Here is a 21794-nt window from a genome sequence, read left to right as displayed (position 1 = left end):
ATACTTATGCCCTTAAATCCCCCATAACTCGAATTATTTAATTTGAAAACATAAAAACGTATTTAAGAGACCTTTTTGCTCGAATTTAGGAGGTTTCCAAATTTGAAATAGCGGTAAAATGTTATTGGTCAAGAAGAAAGTTTTGTTTCCGATAGTAAACATAGGCCTATTTACACGTGAACGTGGATGGGCTCGTCTCTTTTCTGGTACTATTCGGGCACCTCAAATAACCCAAATAACCCGGATTATATAAATAAGGGGAAATAATCAATAAAACAACAGTTTCTTGCGTACCAAGTTGCATATTTGCCCGTTTTTCCACTGTTGTGGTTAAACCGTTGATGTGTTATCGTGTCCTTTTCGTCTGTAGTCAGTGGCTCTGGTCATATTCTGCTACTAGTGGCCGCTAGCTTCCGACAGGCGAACATTACCAAATCAACAACTGTCTTCGCATAGGCTTAGATTTTACGCAAAGATCGACCTTTGTACGCGTTTGCGTTTGTTTTGAAAGGAAAAGAAATCAACCTTTGGAAATAAAACGTAAGTTTGAGCAAAGATATTTTGCTAGCTTACAGTTTATTTTGCTGTAACGCTGTTTCAGCTGTACTGAAGCACTTTGTCTGGCATTTTGTCACGTATACCATTTGCACGAAATATACGGAAAGATAACGTAAACGTCGCGGCTATTTGCCCAGCAGGCAGATTAATACTAGCAATGAGCCTTAAATAATGCATAGTGCAAAGGCCCCAATTTCCACTCTTGGTAATGAAGTGCCAATGGTACAATGCCATCTGTATTTTATATTAGGCCTAGGCCCTCACTTTTCCTCTCGCTGACCAGTGGGCAATGAACTTGATCAATTTCCTTCTTAACTCAGTAGCTAGGCAAATATAGCATCTATCATGTTGATACCAAGTACTGCAGAACTGTTAATCAGTACAGAACAGTAGTTGTAGAACTGTTGCCAGTTATCAAATTCTGCAAACTTGTAAAAATTGTACATAGTAACTTTGTTATGTTAAACTACAGGCTTACAGCTTTATATTTACATCAATTGTTAGTATCAGTGAAATGAGTGTGAGTACAGGAAATATGTTCATGAATATGATATTTTCAGGAAATATGTATGTATGGGTATGAATACAAATGAAAGCAGTACAAGTCTCATAATTGTTGCTGTTTATTAAAATCATCATTGTAATATGATATGATTTTAGGGTTAAGTTTATCAGCCAACATACAGTCACTGTTGAATGCAGTATCAAATTTATAGCATGTTGTGAATAAGGTGAGGATATTTCTCTGTGAATAAATGGTTTTTATATTGTTAGTAAGCTTAACACGTTTTCAAATTTGGTTAATTTGTAGAGAGACATTATACCACAGGATAACCTCCTGTGAGCTCCTAGCTCCATCTCCGCTACATACAAGCTGAAATGTGGACATGAATGATCTTTCTTGTTCCAAATCTTCCATTGAATGAATTTCTGTCTTTCATAAGAGGTTGTATAGAGGTGATAAGTTTTACACACTTTGAGATTATATATTTGCAAAAAAAAACTTGGTTCCAATCTTTGTCTGTAGCTTTACTAGCCAATAACAGTATCAAGATCTATTCCGGGTTTTCAAATGGCAATGTTCTGATTCACCTTCCTCACGAAAGGATCTTCAAATTACATATTGAAAATTGGGTAAAATAAATAGCCTTAAGATAGATACTACCTTTGTAAAATCATTGCAAAAATTTCAAAACCATCAGAACTGGTCACATTAAAAATGCAAGAATAATTATGTACTGTATATGGACAGGCCTCTTACTTCTGCATGCATTATTCCACTCTTTCCCATGTCCTCAGGACTTTATTTGTATTCATGAACAGGAGTTATGGTCGCATATGTTTGTGCTGAGTCTGTAAGTCAAAGTAAACTAGTTGCAGGTGCTTCGCTCGCTAGGCTTCGTGAATATCTGTTATACTATAATTCTCTCTTTATTCAATCACCTTGCAGACAAAAAGAGAATACTTGACAACCTTGTTAAGATGTCGGACTCTGACGATGACTTGGCAGAAATGAGACGTTTACGAGGTACTGTACAATGTATGAAAGTACTATAGTATTAGCAAGAAATAAACAAATGACTTAATATCATTTAAAACCATTTCACAATGAATGGATCACAAAATAACACATCCGTGGAAAATTTATCAGTTAGTTTACTAAACAATATAGTATGGTTTGTGTCATTTGTTCAAGTTAATTTCCTAAATTTGAAATATCACTTGAGTGATGAAGTATGCTAGAATACTGGGCATACCAACAATGATATGTTTCATTTGAGTTAAATCATTTGTGAAGAAATATCCCTTAACAGCAGCTATTCAAGGAAGTCACTCGAAAGAATTACAAAGAGGTGTTTTTTTTTGCCATCACAATTTGGAAGCACTTTTTTCTACCTTACTATATCTCATTTTCATATTTTGTTTTGATAATTAATATTCTGTATTCAATCAGGATCTTCATTTCAGAAGAGGCTTTTAAAGAATGGTTCATTTCCTTTGTTGGTCTGATTGGTCAAACCAGAGGAACATTAAGACGAAAGTAATTAACAAAGGTTTAATAACTTAATAATCAGGTTGAGCAATTTACCTGTTTCAAATGGTTTGCTGTTCATTGTTGGTTAAATTTTTTTTTTGTGTCTCCATTTTGTATCTCAGAATCTCAGAGATATAAGGTATCCTCTAAAAGTGATGACTCATCCTCCAAAGGGTTTGAAGAGAAGCAGTCCAGTAGCAGTCCAGTGACAGCTCAGAAGGAAAAATCATCCCCACCTCAGACTTTACAGTCAGACCCTGAAACGCTGTCAATGGCATCGATGATGGGCTTTTCCGGTTTTGGTGTGTGACCATTCTACATACTATAGTTTTCCTTCTACTGTATAAAAGCAAATATCTTTTCTACTTTGTCCGTTGGTAATTAGCATTACCTATGTTAGAGTGTAGCCCAGTGGTTTAGGGTGCAGCCCAGTTGTTTTGGCCGTAGCCAAGTGGGTTATTGAAATTAAGCTGAGCATTAAAACATCTGCTATGACAGCCAATCTAACATTTGAGATGCATCACATTTCAAAGCAGGGGCATATATAGACCTCTGTGTTTAAGGAGGGCCCAATTCTTTTCTTGTGGGCAGTCATGATGTGTTTTCTTAAAGGGAAACCTTTTTGCTGAGACACTTTTGGGGGCCTGACAGATATCTGGAGGGCCTAGGTCCCAGTGTTCCCCACCTCCCTCGCCCTCCCTGCCCCATCCCATGGCTATGTGTCTGTGTAACAGTTTTTCCTTTTTTTTTTAAATTGAATGGATTCACTTAGTTACACGCTAAGTATAAATACTTTTATATGTAATTGGAGAAAACATTTAAAAGGATGCCTTTGATCATTTCCCATCTTAGATGAGCTTTATTCACCGTGTTTTGTAATTAATTCTTGGAAATGACAGGAGTGACAGGTATTTAAACCCCAGTTTTGATATTTGCTTCTAAATTCCTTTTCGTAATAGGGAAAAAAGCGAAGAACTTTGATTTCACTGAAATGTATGACCAAGCTAAAAGGAGCGCCCAAGAAAAGACTCCGGCTGAACAGGATAATGACAAAGCAACTGGACAACCAGATGAAGCAGATGATGACGAAGATGATGAAGACATCATTGGTTAGTGTTCTTGACATTTTTACTGTTTAAGAAAGTCAATGAATTTACTCTCTATATGTAGTGATGACACCCATGAAATACTTAGAGAAGTGTGTACATCATTAGAAACATGACATTGAAGCTGTTAATATCTTGTGTCATAATTGTAGTCATTTCCTGCCAAATATGACAACTTTGATGCTCTTCAATATTTAAAAATGCTCAATTCTACCAAAAGGACTATTCAGGACACTTTACTCCTATCCCATTGGTTACAGTAATGGTTCAATAAAATACATTGTGAACTATTCAGAAGTCAACAATTCATCTTACTTACTTTTTTTTTTTTTTTTTTTTTGGTGATGGCTTTACTTGTTTTTTTTCAAAGTGTTTGATTAACTTAAAAACAATTATAGTTGAAACAAATATTTTTTTTTATGATTTTGGTCAAGTAAAGGTAGTTTCCAATCTGTTCAAATATTTGTAAGAATTTGAAAACAGAAGGTATTTTTATTGTGCTGTGATTGAGAGATCATGTGACAAAATTTCACTCAAAGTTAAAAAAAAAAATGCAAATTCTCAGAATGAGTCGGAATGTTTGGTTGCATTGCGAGAAGAGAGGTTTGATTAAAACATTCAAAGTTTACTTTCATCAGTCTTTTGTTTTTAACGTCCAGGTCCTCCGCTTCCTCCTGGGTTCCAGAGAGCAGAATCTACCGGAGAAGTGAAGCAATCTAACAAAGGAAAAGATGAAGATGAGGACAGCGACATGGAGGAGGAGGAAGAGGAAGAAGATGACACGGTGAGAGAAAGTTGTTAATTCTTAAACAAAACTCTTTCTCTCAATTTTTTTCTTGACTCACAAATTGAGTGGTTTGATTAAAAAATATAATAGTCCACCCGATACTCATAGCTAGTACAGTAACTACTGTTCATGTTCCTTAACCGTGCATCAGTAACTACTGCGCTTTGTTCGTAACACGGTAAAATGTGTTACAGGTGGCAAGTTTTTTCTTACTAAAACTTAAAAAAAATTAAAATTTAATTTTTAAATTTAATTTTTTTTTTAATGTTAAATTTGAAAATTTAAAATTAATGCAAATTTTCTCCTGTCGGACTCATAATTCAACGTGTAACAGCTTTCCAGTAATTACTGTGTCAACTGTAACACATGTTACCATGTTACGAACACAGCGCAGTTGTTACTGATGCACGGTTGTGGAACATGAACAGTAGTTACTGTACTAGCTATGAGTATCGGGTGAATAGTCCCATGAGGTTGGTGGACGCCAGCTTGCACTCAGCTTTCCAGTCCTTAAATATTTTATTTCCATTTTGCTGTTAATATGTAAATGTACCATGTGCAAATTTGTATAGTTTTTCTGCTATATTTATTTATGTTACAGACACTGCCCACATTTGGCTTGTCCCAGCCCTTTCAGCAACATTTTACACTGTGATATATTATGTTGTTTCTGTATTGAACTCCTCCCTTTGCTGTTGTATTAATGTGGTTGGTTGTGTTTCATTACTGATATTAATTACTAACATTTTCTCAAGTATCTGAGAAGTTTTCTCTATATAAACATTTCGATAACATAATTTAGATATCAATTGGGACCTTCAACATTTCACTGAGGGCGCTGTTATATTAGTCTTAATGCTTGTGATCTTTGCTGTTCACATAATCTCCAGAGATTTCATATATTTCAATCCATGTCCTAGTTGTGAAAATATGTTTCAAAAGATTTCGTCTTCATTAATTACAAATGAAGTTGTATATACCACTAATAATTAAGTAGGAATCGCAGGTGCGAAATGAATATATTTCCAAGACTTACGTTTACTGATGCTCAAAGCTTAGGCTCAGTTATTTGACATGATTGAGAATATGTTAATAACCCTACTCTATTAGGCTAACTTTAAAACTTTGCCAAACAAATCTATGTCACCAGAATAAGAAATATGACATAATATTTTGCTCTCTCATTTTTTTTGCAGAATCTCAAGAATAAGATACCGATCTCTCATGAGATAACACTGAATCATGGAGGAAAAAGCGTAAGTTTTGTTTTTTAAGGCATTGTAGACCGATAATTTTGAACGTATTGAGTTATATCAGTTATATTATTGTTGATATCAACCCAAAAGTCGTGCTGATTGGTTTTTTACTTTGTACAAGTAAATGATTAATAGAAAAACTGACTGGGAAAATTTAGGATTCGAACCTCTGGATCACTGGTTCTTGTTCGAATCCATCATCTCCATAGTTTGTACTTGTTAGGTATTTTGGAGATTATATTGCATTATATGCTGAGAGCATTCTCTATGCAGAGCCAAGTAATAGACTGAGCCTTCCAATAGGGATGCACCGGATCCAAATTTTTGGATCCGGCCGGAACCGGATTTTGCAGGATAGTACATGAAATCCGGCCGGATAAAATCCGGCCGGAACCGGATTTTTTCATTACACAAAAAAAAATCATTAATAAGAAGTAGAAGTATGAAACAAGGAGTATTATTTTAGTTGATCTTTAGAAACAGTGGGTCAGACCATTGAGAAAATTAAATTAAACATGTAATACCTAATTTTTCCTTACTTTGAATGTTTTTATTCATTTTTGGTAATAGTTTACATTGATTTAAGTTAATACCAACACCTTTTTAAGGAATAATTCAGGCCAGAGTTTGAAAAAGATCCTGCCAGATTTTGAAAAAGATCCGGCAGGATTTTGAAAAATATCCGGCCGGAACCGGAACCAGATAATTGCTCACTATCGGGCCGGATAGTCCGGCCGGACCGGATATCTGGTGCATCCCTACCTTCCAATTCAAATCATTATTCATTTATTCTTTTGAATTGATACATAATTGTTAAGAAATTATGAAACAAAGAGTTTGCACCATACAATTGTCCAGCTGGCCAGGCAAGGTTTTCTTCATGTCCTGAAGGTCGGTCACCTCTGTATGCTCATGGTTTTCTTGCTTATTTCTACCCCAAATTTACACCATTCTATTTCTCATGTTTCATTTGAAAGAATGATGTGTTGAGTGTTTTTTTTCTACATACATGTTATGTGTATACAAAACCAAAGCCTAATTTTGTTGTACTTTTCCCTCTGTCGACAACCTAGTAAAGGTTTTTTAAGTATCATCATTTATTTATACAACTCTAATGAGATTCCCAAACAGGGACATTTGCATATAATAATAATAATAAAAAATATTATTATTATTATTATTTATATTATTATTATGATATTAATATTATTATTATTATTATTATTATTATGATATTAATATTATTATTATTATTATTATTATCATCATCATCATCATCATCATTACCTAGTATAGGTTTGATATTGGTCTGATGGATGACTGCTTAAAAATGTTAAAACTTGTTTTCCATTTTCCAAAAAATTGGCTTTGATTGTTTGACAGGATTAATATATGGACAAAACATGGCTGACATTTATTAAATCTGTCTACTATAAATAAAATTAGTTTTCAACAAGAAAATGTCAAAAGTTAGTGATGGTTGTTCAACAAGAGGTTTTACAGTTATCTTGAAAGCCTAGAAACCTGCAAGTTGACTCTGATCATCTTTGGTAGAAGATAAATCTATATATTTATTTATTCGTTCCTTCGTTCGTTGGTCGGTTCCTCGGTTTGTTGGTTGGTTGGTTCGTTAGTTCGTTCGTTGGTTCTTATATTCAGTCATTTATTGATTTATTGATATACTTATTTACTTGACAGGTCTCTGCAGTGACCCTTGACCCCTCTGGTGCTAGGCTTGTCACAGGTGGCTATGATTATGATGTTAAATTCTGGGATTTTGCAGCTATGGATGCCTCCTTGAAGTCTTTCAGAACATTCCAGCCAGCCCCAGGGTTAGCTTCTTGAAGAATTCTCATTTTTATTTCATGTTCCAGCATCGATTCTCTGTTTGTATTTCTTTGTTTTTAAGGGGAGTTAGTTCAATTTGGTAGGAGGTGGTACAGAGGAGATAAAACTAAACCTTCATTTACATGACTTTGCACCTTAGACATTTTGCGACGCTTGTTTCCGTATGATTCCAAAAATGACAGATAACAAAAAGAGTTCCAAGAAGCCCTTTGAGCTAAGGTGACCAGACATCCCCGATTTTCGGGGACAGTCCCCGATTACAGTGTGCTGTCCCCGATGAACAAGTGTCCCCGAAAATGTCCCCAATTCATCAAACTGTTCAGGAATTTCGAAAATATCCCACATTATTAGTAAAATAATTGTGAAAACAACATTTAGTCAAGGGTGCAGTCGCAGAACGGAATTAACCAGTATTTCAGGTGGGCCAGTGTAAAGTGGAATATGCTAAATCGATCTAGCCTAGCACTCTTATGTAAAGTAAGTAAATTTCATCTAAGAAAAAGCTACATTTTTGAAGATAAAATTGATTTAAAAAGTGCTTATAAGTATCACCATTTTACATCTAAGCACCTTAGGCACTTGAAAATTTTCCCCTTAGACCTCTCCCCCATACCAGTCACGCAATATATGCCCCTGATTCCAGTCAGGCAAATATGGTCACCTTACTTTGAGCCATTTATTTCACTTTCAAATTAAAGCATGTAACTGTATTTTTTGTGTTAACTTTTATACCGTTTTGTCCTACAAGATTGTTTGAAGTAATTGCAATGTTTCTTGCAAACGCTGAAAAGTATTTCTTCATGCCAAAGTGTTGCAATGAACTGATGCAGGTATTTTAATACAATGTGTCTTATTATTGTAAATACAGAACTATAAAGTGCTCCAACGATTCCTGTTCTTCATAGTTGCTTCATGCTGTGTCGTAAACGTACAGGGATGTAAAAAAACAAACCTAAACCTTCAAAAGAGTAAAATAGCGAAGACATTTATGGCAAGAACTGGATGCAAGCCAGTGACCTCTGGCTAATCCTGACCTCACTGATTTGAGTCCCATTCTAACCAGGAATTGCCTTCACTCTTTTCAAACTGGCTTATAATATAGTTTGCCGTCGTAAAAGTAAAATTTCATTAGCCACGATGGTCACAATATTATGCAAAGATGGTTGGTTGGACTACAGATCCATACAATAGAGGTTGCGTGAAGCTTTTAGATAACCCCTCTCTCTCTTCTCTCCTCTCTCGCCATTCTGTCTTCACTCTCTCACTTTCTCACTTTCTCTTCCTCTCATGTTTTCTGTTTCCAGACATCAGATTAGAAGTCTCCAGTATAGTGTTACTGGAGATAATGTGCTCATAGCCTCTGGGAACAGCCAGGCTAAAGTAGTAGACCGAGATGGCTTTGAAGTGATGGAGTGCGTACGAGGAGATATGTATCTGGTTGATATGGCAAGCACCAAGGTGAGGCTTGTTTCAAAGAAATGCTCACTTTAATAGATGATGTAAAAATAAATGTGTGTAAAACAACAGTTTTTAGTGGATTATTACTTTCACCAGTTCATACTGAAGTTTCCTACTTGACCAATGTTTGTCATTGCTTAACCCCCCCACCTATACTTCATAAGCCTATGCATTTAAAGTGTGATGTTTGTTTTGAAAAATAAAAAGATTTCCTTCATGGCCTTTGTATTCATAATGTTAGCAACACCAATACAGATTGCATTGATATTGTATATGAGAAAAGTATACTGCAATTTATGTTATGATATGCTATGGTATGTTACGATGTGTTATGTTATGTTGCATTAATTTGCCATTTAAATGATGACCCTAACAATTGGAACAAAGATTTTTTAATGTGAAACTTTTGGGGTTGATTCTCAAAGTACTATGAACACACCTAGCTGATTTGCCCCATATTCAGTACATTTCTTGTGTGTGATAATCTCATTCAAAATCTGTTGAAATCTTTTGAAAAGCTCTTTTCGGTTCCATGATATACACATTTAAAGTTTTGATAAATCTGGGAAGTTCATTTAATTTGTGTGCAAACTATGATGTGGAGTGTTTCACTCATCAAATTTTCTTACTTTAGCCCATAATAAGTTAACCCCTAATTACAAGCCCATATATATCTTTTGAATAATATGATGTTCCTCTTTTCAAAGAAGAACAAATAACATATGTCAAAAACCTGTGTTCAGTGTCCTTGAAACAAAAGTTGTGAAAACAAAGGAATAACATTTCAGAAACTAAAAGGCAGTCACTCCCTTTACGTCAATGTGCATAATTAGCTAATGTTTTAGATTTTATGATGTTCTGTCGTGTTGGTTTTTAGGTTCTAGCTTCAATTGGAATTTTCACTTTTTAATTCAAATTGTAGATTTTGTAGTCAATCTGTTTTATCGCTTTACTCTGCACTAGTGCTTTTAAATTGTTTTTTCGATCTCATATTCCTGTATATATCTGTATTTGGTATATGTATTTACTGTTTTATGTATTTACTGTTTTATGTCATTGTATATTCTAGATTGTTTGTAAAGCGTACAGATGCATCGCGCGTAGTGCGCTATATAAGATTTTATTTGCATTACATTACATGTTTATTCCTAAATGAAACTAGAAATAAGAAAACGCTTATAAAACAGTCAAAGGTTGATGGATTTTGATGGGAGTTGCAGCTGTTTTCATGGTTTCTAATGCCTATTAGAGTGATTAGGACAATGTTGTTCATAGGTGTCCATAGACCTTTACGTTTTGTAGCCAATTTCTAGAAAAAATTCAGAAAATCACTTTTAATGAAAAAAAGAAAGGAAGAAATAATAGAAAGCTACACAAAAAATTATGAAAAATCAAACATAAGTAGACAAAGAAACAAGTTAAATAAGGAAAAAAGAAATCAAAACGGTTAGAAACTTATTGGTAATCTATTTCATGATACTAACAAAGCGAACTCCTATAGGCAGGACTGACATGGAACAAGCCTCTACTTCCAGTATTATGACAACATGTTTTTGACCTCATGAAGGTTCCATTCCTTCCATGTGGCTCAATTCCTTGAAGATATGACTCAAGTACATGACTCAACTTTAACCATTGAAACGTGAAGCGTAATTTTCCGGACTGTTTCCTTAGTTACAAGATGCATGGATTTGTTTTATCATAGAAAACAAAAACACTTCTCCTCACGTACTTCGTTGGCGCTATTTTTCTCAAATTTTATTTTATGCCATTCAAATATAATATTCTCTTTCGATACTATCTCTGCCAATGAAGACGTGAAATAAAGCATGTTCTCACTTTTCATAGGGTCATGTGGGGATGCTGAACGGGGCCTTCTGGAACCCCAAGGTCAGGAGTGAATTCATAACATGCTCAAATGATGGGTAAGATTCTACTAACTTCCTATATCTAGAGTATCTCGTAAATCCTTGGGTAAACTTAAAACCTGACAAATGAACCTAAGGAGAGTTTGTTGCTGCTCATGGGGGTAATTATTTCGTTCAGTGTTTGTGAACTATTTCCAAACAGAGGCAAGTCCAAACCTTTAGACTATTGGTCATTTAAAGTTGGATTGAATTCTTGTAAGATAGCAAGCGTTTGAATGCTGGAAAAGCATTAAAGGAGAATTAAAAAATGTAAAAACCCTCACCATCATTATCATACTATGTTATAGAGATGCCTAAAGGTCATCACTATTGGACTGAAATGTTTATATTTTCTTTGATTTCTTCTGATTTTCTTTGATTTGACACTTCTATCCCTAAGAAAATTATTTGTAACAAGAAACAAGTAAAGCAGATTTGAAACTGTTAGGCTAGTCTTGTAGGTACAGAACTTAACAGGCACAGGCAAAGTTATGTATTAAGGAAACCCAATTATTACACTGGTAAACTCTCATGCAACAAGCCACAGAGGCTTTTATAGGTTTGTGTAGCAATCGACACAATTTTAGTAGTTAGTCGAACCAAGACATTACAATGATATCAGGATATGAGATGTAAGCATGCCATACAAATACATGTTTTTGTTTAGTCCAATAACAGGTTAATAACCACATCATTATGAAGTTTCAGAGACCCAGTAGATGTTTTCCATAACGACATCTCTTCTCTTACTTTAATTTGTAGGACTGTGAGGATGTGGGATGTTGCTATCCCATACAAACACATTAATGTGATAAAGTTTAGATCCAGTAATGGAAGGAAGACCATACCCACCTGTTGCACCTTCAGTAGAGATGGAAAACTAGTAGCTGCACCATGTCAAGATGGTACCATCCAGCTCTGGGACATCAAGAAACCATTTGTGAGTAAAATATACTGTTATTATTATGTGTAACTATTTCATTTCAAGCAAGATCCATCATCATGTCACTCTTTATTTCCCTGAATACATTTCTTCACTCTTCTCTCCTCGTTTTTTGCGACCGGTTATTAGTATGAATAATCATGTGACAACCAGCTAGTAGTATGAATAATCATGTGACAACCAGCTAGTAGTTTGAATAATCATGTGACAACCAGCTAGTAGAATGAATAATCACTACTACCTGCTGCACACTGCTGTACTGAACCAGAAAGTTATATACTTCCTATAAGCTTCCACTGCTTTCTCTCCAGGTCAGGCCAACTTACTTACAGAAGACAGCTCATGCAGTTGGTACAGATACCTCTTGCATAACCTTCTCCTACGACAACAAGCATTTTGCCACCCGAGGAGGTAAGTGACAGTATTAGGATACTTTAACTGGGAGGAAGGATGGTCTAGTCTCCCCATCTCCTGTGTAGTCAAAAACAACAATTCTGTCAGTAAATTTAGAAAATAGTTTCCTAAAATGTATTTATAATCAAATCTTTTACTTTGATTCATGTACAAACCTTCATAGTTTACATCCCGATTTCATCATTCTATTTGCAATTTTGTTGGACAAAAGTAACAAATTGATATGTTTTTCAGGTCCTTTTCCCTTGGATTAAACAGTCATGCATGACATAATACAAGATTGTGGTAAATGGAGTGTAAGTTGAAGCTTTAGTAACATGACTGTAGATATTTGAAGTTTAACTACATATCAATTTAAAACAATCTCAGAATTTAGATAAGAGGTCATGGTTACCTTGACAACTACTTGACCCAATCGTTGTCTGCTTTTCTTCACAGGGGATGATACTTTGAAACTCTGGGACCTCAGAAACTTCAAAAGACCAGTCAATGTTGCTGACGGACTTGTCAACTTTTATCCTGTGTATGTAACATCGATCTATGCTTCCAATGAAAGTCAATATTACCATCTGTTTCCAAGATTTAAGAGATTCCTTAAATGTTTGTCCAATATATTCAAACTTCTTACTTCATTCATTCCTTACCCAGAGATTTTACCAATTGAAACTCTTTTTTACTTTTTTTTAATTCTTCCCAGTATCTGTGTGTTATGTTGTGAGATTTCCAACGCATTTTCTTGTTGAAATGCTTTAAATCGTTACACCCCTGTAGACCAAAGAGGAAACTTTTTGAAGATGGTTGTGACTTCTTTTAAAAGTCAAAATAAAATAAAACTGTTAGCAAACTGCTTATCCACTAGAGAGCCTGTGTAGGAGAATGTGTAAAAGTAAGTTGGCCTGACGTTTCGATCCTAGCAGGATCTTCTTCAAAGGCTAAATGACAAGTAACAGTATCAGAAGGGACAAAAACACGCACAGAATACAGACAGGTTAATGAGCACGGTGAACACAATGAGATGGAAGGGGATATAGACAAGGGATGGAGAGAAGAAAGCAACGGGGGAAGAGGAGAGGTAGGAGATAAACAGTGGAGGGACAAAGAGAGGATTAAGGGAAGGGGGTAGGGAATAAACTGGAGAAGGACAAAGACAGAAAGTTGTGGAGAAAAAAGCGGGTGGAAGAGAGCTACTTTTAAAAGTAGTAGGGAGCACCGAGAGAGATGGAGATCTATTTGTTCACCACCAGCAACATGTGTGTAGAGAGGCATTCACATAGCAGGGCATACAGCTAATATTCTCTGATGCTCCAGTTGAATGCGGGTCGACAAGGTGCCTAAAAATTGTATTTATGACATTGGTTTAAATAGATGTCTTTCTAGACAGAGTTTCACTTTTGATAGATAAATATATGTCATCAGTAGGAAACAATTTGAGTGCAGGTCATCTTAGAGTGTCTGGTATTATTTTGAAGATACATAGTACCTTGAACGTATGTCAGGAATGATCATAAAAATGCAAAGTTGATGCACCACATTAGTTTCTCAGTTCCAGCAAAGTTGTGACGTCTTTGTATCAATTCTTACATCATTTCAATCTCTTCAATAGTTTAATGATGAGATTCAAAACTGACAAATGCAATCAAATTGATTATTATTTTCTTTGCCTATTTGACAGTATGGACTGTGCATTTAGTCCCGATGACAAGATGGTCGTGACAAGCCAGGCTGTGCGGAAGGGTGAAGACGGAAAATTGGTTTTCTTGGACAGAGAGAACTTTGATATAATTACAGAAATGAATTGTGGACCAGCTGTGAGTTAAAGAAAGTCTATTCTCTATTTTATAAAGATAACATTACAAGATGCAAATGTTGAGAGTTTGGCAAAACTTAATAGGATATTTTATGTATTTTATTTATCTAGCAACAAAGCAAAAAAGTTTCTGTTGATGTTCTTTGCTTCCACCTCTCCTCATGTCACACCCAGCCCTCAGTGTGTCACACTCAGCCCCAGCATGTCACACTCCGCCCCCAGTGTGCCACGCTCAGCCCTCAGCATGTCACACTCAGTCCTCAGCATGTCACACTCAGTCCTCAGCGTGTCACACTCAGTCCTCAGCGTGTCACACTCAGTCCCCAGCGTGTCACACTCAGTCCCCAGCGTGTTACACTCAGTCCTCAGTGCGTCACACTCAGTCCCCAGCGTTTCACACCCAGCCCTCAGCATGTCACTCTCAGCCTTCAGTGTCACACTGAGCCCGCAGGGTGTCACACACAGCCCCCAGCGTGTCACCCTCAGCGTGTCACACCCAGTCCTCAGCATGTCACACCCATGTCAAGTGTTGCACCTTTTGGCAAATTTGCCAATATTTAGAGAGCTATCTCTTGCCCTCCATCTGTCAATCCGTCAATAAATGACAACCATAACTGTAAGGCATTAATAGGAATGCCAAGATCATCGGTATAAATTATAGAGGTACGTAGAGGGTACTCAGTGATACAATACCTTACACTATATAAGGTAAGGAAGCTTTGCTATGAACTTTGAATATAGTAAACAGTACTTTGAACATGTGGTCTGTTCTACAGGCATTCACTTCAGCTTCTGTAGTGTTGTTATTGGGGATGTAGTGGACCAGTTAAACCAGAAGGAGGTATTTGTGATTCAAACTCAGGAGCAATTCACCAATCAAACCTTGTGAACATTTTGAACTGAACCCTTTCGTATCTAGGGTGGTAGGTATGGTAAATTATGGTATTCCACAACACAAGTCATTTTTTAATATATTTATTTTGAAATGTGCAATGTGTAATCAAGTTGATAGCTGTATTTCTTCTTTATCTCCAGAGTGCATTGAGATGCTTGTGGCACCCTAAGCTGAATCAGATTATTGTCGGCCTAGCAAACGGGGATGCAAAAGTCTTCTTCAGTCCAGAGAAAAGCCATAGGTGAGCTTCTTCTGATTTAAAGTTAAGCTCTTCCTTCTCCACCCCCCCTTCCCTCCCCCCAGTCCATTGAAGACTTGAAAAAAAGTTGATCAAATCACACAGAGCATTTTTCAAGTCACCAATATATAGATTACTAACCCATATATGATTTACTGTGTGATGGTATATTTGTGTGGGAAACCAATTCCTCTTGCCTTCATAATAATGATGCCAATTTTTTTTTTAAATGATTTCTGAATCATTTGCTCTTTGACAGTGGAGTTGTGTAACTTTAGAAATTACTCCCACTGTTGAAGCTATTTTCAATTTTTACCTTAAAGGAGCTTTCCTGACCTTTCACCTTTACTATTAATGCATGAATCCAAACCCTCATATTCTAGCATGTGCATTAGGTGATAGTAAACTTTCCTAACTCTGGACAATGTTTATCTGTATAAACGTGAAAATATCTGCAGATCTTGTCTGCATCTTCTGAAAATTCCATCCACGATGTTCCAGCTTTATTATTTTAGTTGTTTTCTCGACCATAAGTCCTTATTTCTCTGCTCTGAAGTTAGTGTCCGCCATAATTCCTTTCTCTCGTAATCAGACACCTCCTTTGTCCCAAGAATCAAATTTTCTCCTCTGCATTTCATTCTTTTCCTTGCCCGTCATTTCTCAGGGGGGCTAAACTTTGTGTGATCAAGAAGAAAAGGAGGGTCAAGGAGCCAGACGTGATAAGAAACGAGAGCATCATCACACGTAAGTATGAAACACGACCACGGAAGGTGGCGACGAGTGGATGTGTCGAAGCCAACTATTATCTGTGGGTGGCCACATATTTATTTATATAAATTTATTGAATTTACACGGAAAGTACAAAGTACAGCAACGTCAGAGGAAGGTCTAATAAATAAAAACACACTGACTACAGTCTATAATGTACACAGTTACATGTTGTGTGGTAAAAGCATGGCAAATATGGCTATCTATATAATACATATTAACTATATGCTGAAAAAGAAAACAATAAAAACGAATGCCTTGTTTTCTAATATTTATTTTTAATTTTTTTTTTAGCAAAAGCATGCTAGTGAATGGTATGAAGGAATACCTGGAAAGAACTGTTACACATGAATAACCTGGTCATTAAACATAGCTCTCACCAGAAAAAGAATTGGAACAGAAGTGTACTGTATACAGATGGAAGAATCTCAAAACTGCTTTCAAATTTTGGCAAACATATTTGCTCCTGTAGGAGAAAGATTGTCTAGAGTGAAGTATGCATCAGAAAACTTAAAATCTTGTTTTGCAAAATAGAGAACACTTCACATGCATTGTTTGGATATTTGAGAGTCTTATATAGAGCAATATGTATGGATTTCTTATATGCGTGTCTATTTTCTCTTTTGACAGCGTTGATGAAGAGATCACATAGGTACAAGAAGGACGTACCCAGCGAAATGTTAGCTTATAAGAGACGTCTGAAAGACAGACAGGACCCAATCAAATCCAGGGCACCAGAACCTCCGCTTCTCAGGGGTAAGTTTTAGTATGCCTATCGTATTCAAATCACTTCCTCAGGTTGGTTAAAATTTTGTCATATTGCTACATTTGAAAATGTTTTAGATACTGGATGATTTTGCACAAGCCATTCTATAGCTTAAACATGGTATCCTGTCAACGGTCATTTTGGAATGAACCTCCACAGTCCAACAACAAGGTACAATGAAAGCCTTTTTTCTAACAATTCTCTATTTCACTTAAGTGTTATGAACCTTCAAATTGTATTTGGGTTTTTTTTTTTTGCAGAATTATCATCAGAGTATATAAGTGAAATTTCATTTGTTTTCTTGAAACATCTCATGACCATAAGCAGATAAAGTTAAACTTGGTTCCAGGTAAAATATAAATGTACATGGTTCTTGCTATTCTTATGTAGGATTCTTCTTGGCAAAAATCATGTTAATGAAACCAATGGAATAACTTGTTTTTTTTAATTAAAGTAGCAAACTGTGATTGGAATGCAACAGGTCTGCCTTACAAATACACTTGAACACAAAGTACAATAATATGTAGCTTTTATATTTCATGACATGTCTTAATCCTCAATGAAAAACAGTTTTAAATTAAAAGTAAATTATAGTGCCAACTACATTTAAAACACCTGGTAATTTCTTCTTCTTTTTTTTTTAGTGTACAAAGTCTTTAACTAATATACAGTTCAGTTTTAGTATCCTGGAATAGTGTCCGGTAACCGAAAAATTTTCATCTTGTAGTTATATTTCACTACTTTCAGAAAATATTTGTATTCGTACATTTAAATTGTTAATTTTGTACATCTCACGTATAAAACCATTTCCTGCCTTTCACATGTAAGGTACAAACCAGTGGCGGAGCGTCCATATAGTCAGGGGGGGGGGCGGATGCCCCCCCTGACGGACTCAAATGGACTGCTGGCGCCCTTTTCAGCTTTTTACTACTTTTTACTTATTCGCAATTATTGACTTTTTTATTGCGCTCTCATCTACCTATTGACATTTGTCACATTCTGTTGGTGTAATTTTCTGCCAAAATGGCGATGACACCTATTTATTTTTCGTTTATCTGCAAATTATAGCAAGGCCTGGAAAGGGTCATTTCCTGCGATCTAAGGAGTATGTATACTCAAAAATTTTCTGTACGCTCCGCCTGTGGTGGCGCTCCGCTTAGATAGTGTCGAAAGCGCCCCTACAGACCATTCTTGCCCCCCCTGACCAATACCCCTAGCTCCGCCACAGGTACAAATGTGTCCATTTCTTTTCTATTTCGTCAGGCACCGGTGGTAGGATGGCTGTTGGTGGCAGCACACTAGCACAGTATGTTGCCAAGACGATAGCTACACAGAAACCCAAAGATCTGACAGACCCAAGAGAAGCCTTCCTCAGGCATGCCAAGGAAGCAGTAGATAATCCTTTGTGGATCTCTCCTGCATATGCCAAGTAAGATATTAAGACCTACGGTGTATCAAGTTGTCTACAACAGTGTAGTGGTCAAGTGGTTAAGGCGATGGACTTGTGATCTAAGGATTGTAGGTTTGATTGAATTCTTAATACAATGAACACTGACAAATAAAGTAAACACTCCAAATGTATCACATAATCAATGATAAATCAACTAGAATATTATACAAGGAAAGTAAAACTAGTTTGAAAAATAACTACCGTGATGATATGAGAGACCATCTGCTGAGATCTACTTCCGTGAGTAAGGGAGGATTCAACCAGTCAAAAAGTAGTGTATATTTCAAACAACCATGTCATGCTCATGTTTAAGGGTAACAAGGTAGTGAGCAGCTTGTGTGTTCAACAAATAGTGTGAGACATTTAAGGGTAGTAACAAGGTATTGAGCTGGTTGTGTGTTCAACTAACAGTGTGCAATAAGTGCCTGTTCAAGATAAGGGTTATGTTGTTGGCCACCAGTATATCCCATGTACACACACACAAGAAGGGGATTTTTGTGGAATGTTTCCTTCGAAGGTTCACTCTAAGAATTACATCGTCATGTTCGCGTGATTATTTACTTTACCCCCAACTATGGTAAAGTTTTTGTACCAAATAAGGAAAACTTGCATATAAGCTCTTTTCTAAAACAAAAATTTTCAGATCCTCCCCTTAAACCCCCTTCCCCCAGGACAGCAATCCACAGCCATGTGCTTGAAAATGGGGACAGAAATTTGACATTGCCCCACCCCCCCCCACACCAAAAACCTGGCTATGCCCCTGCAAATAAGGATTCTTTAGAATAGAATGATCAAATGCATAATGGAGCTTTCAGCATGCTTAAATTTGGAGGCAAAGGTTGAATACCATTAACTTTTTATGGCATACGTCAATGGTTGCCAATCAATCAAAGCCTCGGTCCTTAATAGGCGTTTTGATTTTGTTTTCAGAACTCAACCTGTACCCATTTTTGCCGAGCCTGAATCAGACGAGGATGAGGAGGAAAATCCGAGCAAGAAATCAAAGACGGCTACCTCTTGAGAAGAGACGGTTACCGTTGATTACTGTTTGCAGGGCATCGTGTCACCCGATACCATCAGGATGTGTTGACACTTTGACAATGGATGTACAGCACAGAGCCCATTTAGAAATGGCATCTATGGTTGTCTCGGCAACATCCATTAGGCAAATACATCAGCGCCTATGTTTCATAACTTGAGACAGTCTGTTATTTGTAAACATTCAAATAAGACCGAGATAATGTTGGCAGCAGCGGTGGTCGTAGCAAGGCTAACGCCAATTTGCATATAAATTCTATGCTGAGGTTGTTCTCTCATCAGTCGCATAGTAAAATCTCCAGTTTATTGTTTGTTTGAGTTAGAGGACAAAATTTGAATTCCACCCGGAGAAAGTTCTACACCAAAGCAAATAGGGATGCTTTTCTTAAATATTCTGCAATTCTTTGTAGAAAGTGTACCTAGGTCGTAGATAACTTTCCATCTCATTATCTGGTACATATTGTTTCGGACAGAATGTATTGATGAGTCAGGCAAGAACTTGGAATAAGAAATTTGATTTTGCCAGATAGTTAGAAGTAGATCAACAAGTCAGACAGGGGTTATGGTTTTTGTGTACTAGCGCGACATATCTTGAGCCATGTTGCACAGTGAGGTATTCAACAATGAACACGAGATGCTGCCAAGCCTCCAACACTGGCTTGGTAGGTAGTTATTAGGTGTTTATTATCAACATTTTATACCTTTTTCTCAGTATTGGGAAATTCAGTATGCAGGTGTGAGCAGATAAGGCCATTATCTCTATACTGGTATGATGTTTTCTTGGAACTTATTCAGGTGCAGAAACAGGAGTTTGTAATGGAGGAGACGTGGTTCTGGGGTCGTTGAAGCAGACTCCCATGAAAGAGGTTCAGGGGAGGGGAGTCCTCCCTCTGAAAAAGATGGACATATATCAAACGGTGTATCTGAGAAATAGTTGGGACTATAAATAAGGTCTATGGGTAGGTCTAATTGCAAGGTTTGTGCTAAAACCTAATAGTTGAATTTTTGTGAGCTTAAAAGTTTGGAATCCAATTCATGGTTTTGCATATTCATGCTAGCAAAGTATAACAAATCATGTAATATTTGGTCGAGGGTTGTAGGACTACTACACCATTAATCACTTCTAGAAGTCTGCATTTTATCTTGTGATGCTAAATCCAATTAAAGCTTAACTTGACTTTGATGGAGTAGAATAATTCTCATAGCTTAACCGAACCTTTACTGACTGACCTTATTCGTTCTAGACCATGAAACGTTCCTTGGCAACATGCCAAAAAATTGTTAACAACAGGTGTTAGACAGGGGATGAGCTCACAGTTGTTTGGCAAGGTACCTTGGAAAATGTAGCCTACCGTAGTTGTAGTATACTGCAAGCAATTGTTAGGCAGTCTAGGAATGGGGCTTTGCCGAACGTTGTTTCATAAAATCGCATGTTTTTTAAGTTAAACTTTTTAATGATTGTAAGACAGTTAGATCTCTTTTCATTTTATAACAAAATATGGCTACTCTGACTTGTCATTTCAAAATTTTGATCATTTTCGGAACAATTTAAATTAAAAAAGTTGTCAGTATTTTGCATCCACAGCTGCGAATATTTTATCGCCCGACGCGCCAAATTTTCCGGGCGTTAACCCCTGGACCCCCAAAGGGGTTATACCACATGACCCCACCGGGGGACTGCCCCACGCCATTATGCTACGCGTGCTAATTGTGTTTGCTGCGCTAACTCCGGCGGGAAATCGACAGGGTGTTCGCGGGAAATTTTACAATGTTTTCCACACTTCCCCCCTACCCTCTGCCTACCCCGCCACAATGCACAAATTCAATATATCTGTGACCCATTGTTGTACTTGTAATTGCGTAGGCCTATAGCCCTACTACCGTACACTTCTGTAGTAATCGCTTCCTAACAACCGACTTTCCTAACCTTGGCCTAGCTGGTGAAAGTCTTGTAGTCTAACACTCCATATGATCGCGAACTTCAATACACAATGCCAATATTAAGTAGGCCTAGTAATATTAGGCTTATAACTGCCATACAATGCCTGCGCTATTACAGTAGGGGCTACGCAATTAACGAAGAAATATTTGCTTCAAATATCTCTGTAACAGTTACCGATGAACTGAAAGAGAAACACAAATCTGTTTAAAACTTCATGAAAACGCGCGATTCGTCTTTTTCAATGCAACGATCGTCAAAACTAAGCAAATACAACCAAATTCTTGACATACGCGTTACGAAAAAACGATACTTGAAGCGCTATTTTGAGAATGTACTGCCGCATCAAAAGTGGTGGCGCTCTTTCGGAATTATTATCTGAGCTATATAACTCTGATTTTCGGCTCTTATTTTGAGGCAGCAACACGGGTTACGTTTAAACGTTAACCGTTCGGTTAATAGAAACGGTTAACCGGTTAGTGAATTAACCAGAATGACACAGCCCTATCAGCTAGAGAGGATTCCAGATGTGAAATATCATCGTGGTACTCATGTGACCCCCGGAATACTGTGACAAATGA

General features: G+C 36.7%; 1 protein-coding gene across 1 annotated transcript; it reads left to right on the top strand.

Annotated features, from left to right (window-relative positions):
- The first annotated feature begins 385 nt into the window (after nt 1–385).
- LOC139979402 (WD repeat-containing protein 70-like) lies at nt 386–20463 on the top strand. The gene is made up of 18 exons (XM_071990168.1): nt 386–540; nt 2009–2086; nt 2716–2895; nt 3553–3702; nt 4359–4483; nt 5683–5742; nt 7441–7574; nt 8895–9048; nt 10897–10973; nt 11718–11895; nt 12210–12309; nt 12751–12835; nt 13985–14120; nt 15155–15255; nt 15917–15996; nt 16651–16776; nt 18050–18215; nt 19167–20463. The coding sequence occupies exons 2-18, from the start codon at nt 2041–2043 to the stop codon at nt 19255–19257; spliced, it is 1989 nt and encodes a 662-aa protein (XP_071846269.1). The 5' UTR covers nt 386–540; nt 2009–2040; the 3' UTR covers nt 19258–20463.
- The last annotated feature ends 1331 nt before the right edge of the window (nt 20464–21794 follow it).

The sequence above is a fragment of the Apostichopus japonicus genome, chromosome 2 (assembly GCF_037975245.1).
Source record: "Apostichopus japonicus isolate 1M-3 chromosome 2, ASM3797524v1, whole genome shotgun sequence".
Classification (NCBI taxonomy): domain Eukaryota; kingdom Metazoa; phylum Echinodermata; class Holothuroidea; order Aspidochirotida; family Stichopodidae; genus Apostichopus; species Apostichopus japonicus.
The sequence above is the reverse complement of the archived record's forward strand: the minus strand, read 5'-3'. Positions and strand labels throughout refer to the sequence as shown.